The 816-nt window shown below is 71.8% G+C and overlaps 1 protein-coding gene across 1 annotated transcript in view; it reads left to right on the top strand.

Moving 5' to 3' along the window:
- Positions 1 to 100: 100 nt before the first annotated feature.
- Positions 101 to 816, top strand: part of SOX11 (SRY-box transcription factor 11) — a 3,051-nt gene continuing 2,335 nt past the window's right edge. The window contains exon 1 of the mRNA XM_034659958.1: positions 101 to 815. Within this exon, the coding sequence (XP_034515849.1) occupies positions 262 to 815 (554 nt within the window). The 5' untranslated portion in view covers positions 101 to 261. The remainder of the gene's footprint in view (position 816) is intronic.

The raw sequence follows: 816 nt of genomic DNA, 5'->3' as shown, positions 1-816 counted from the left end.
GGGGTCCCGGGCTGCCTCGACCGCCGCCGCCTCTCCCGTCGCAGCCGCAGCTTCCCGCGCGCGGGCGGCCGCAGCCGCCGCAGCCGCCGCAGCCGCTGTGTGCAGCCTGGAAGGGGGGGCGGGGGGGAGGGGGGGAGCCGCGGACGCGGGGTACCGAGGACTTTGCAACTTGCCCGGGAAGGTGGAGGGGCGAGAGGGGGAGGGGGACCTCCGCACGAGACCGAGCGGCCCGGGTTGGAGCGCCCAGCCCCGCGGCGGATCATGGTGCAGCAGGCGGAGAGCTTGGAAGCGGAGAGCAACCTGCCCCGGGAGGCGCTGGACACGGAGGAGGGCGAATTCATGGCTTGCAGCCCGGTGGCCCTGGACGAGAGCGACCCGGACTGGTGCAAGACGGCGTCGGGCCACATCAAGCGGCCGATGAACGCGTTCATGGTGTGGTCCAAGATCGAGCGCAGGAAGATCATGGAGCAGTCTCCCGACATGCATAACGCCGAGATCTCCAAGAGGCTGGGCAAGCGGTGGAAAATGCTGAAGGACAGCGAGAAGATCCCGTTCATCCGGGAGGCGGAGCGGCTGCGGCTCAAGCACATGGCCGACTACCCCGACTACAAGTACCGGCCCCGGAAAAAGCCCAAAATGGACCCCTCGGCGAAGCCCAGCGCCAGCCAGAGCCCCGAGAAGAGCGCGGCGGGCGGCGGCAGCGGGGGCGCGGGCGGCGGCGCGGGCGGCGCCAAGACCTCCAAGGGCTCCAGCAAGAAATGCGGCAAGCTCAAGGCCCCCGCGGCCCCCGCGGCCGGCGGCGCCAAGGCCGGCGCG

The sequence above is a fragment of the Ailuropoda melanoleuca genome, chromosome 4 (genome assembly GCF_002007445.2).
Source record: "Ailuropoda melanoleuca isolate Jingjing chromosome 4, ASM200744v2, whole genome shotgun sequence".
In the NCBI taxonomy this organism is placed as follows: domain Eukaryota; kingdom Metazoa; phylum Chordata; class Mammalia; order Carnivora; family Ursidae; genus Ailuropoda; species Ailuropoda melanoleuca.
The sequence above is the reverse complement of the archived record's forward strand: the minus strand, read 5'-3'. Positions and strand labels throughout refer to the sequence as shown.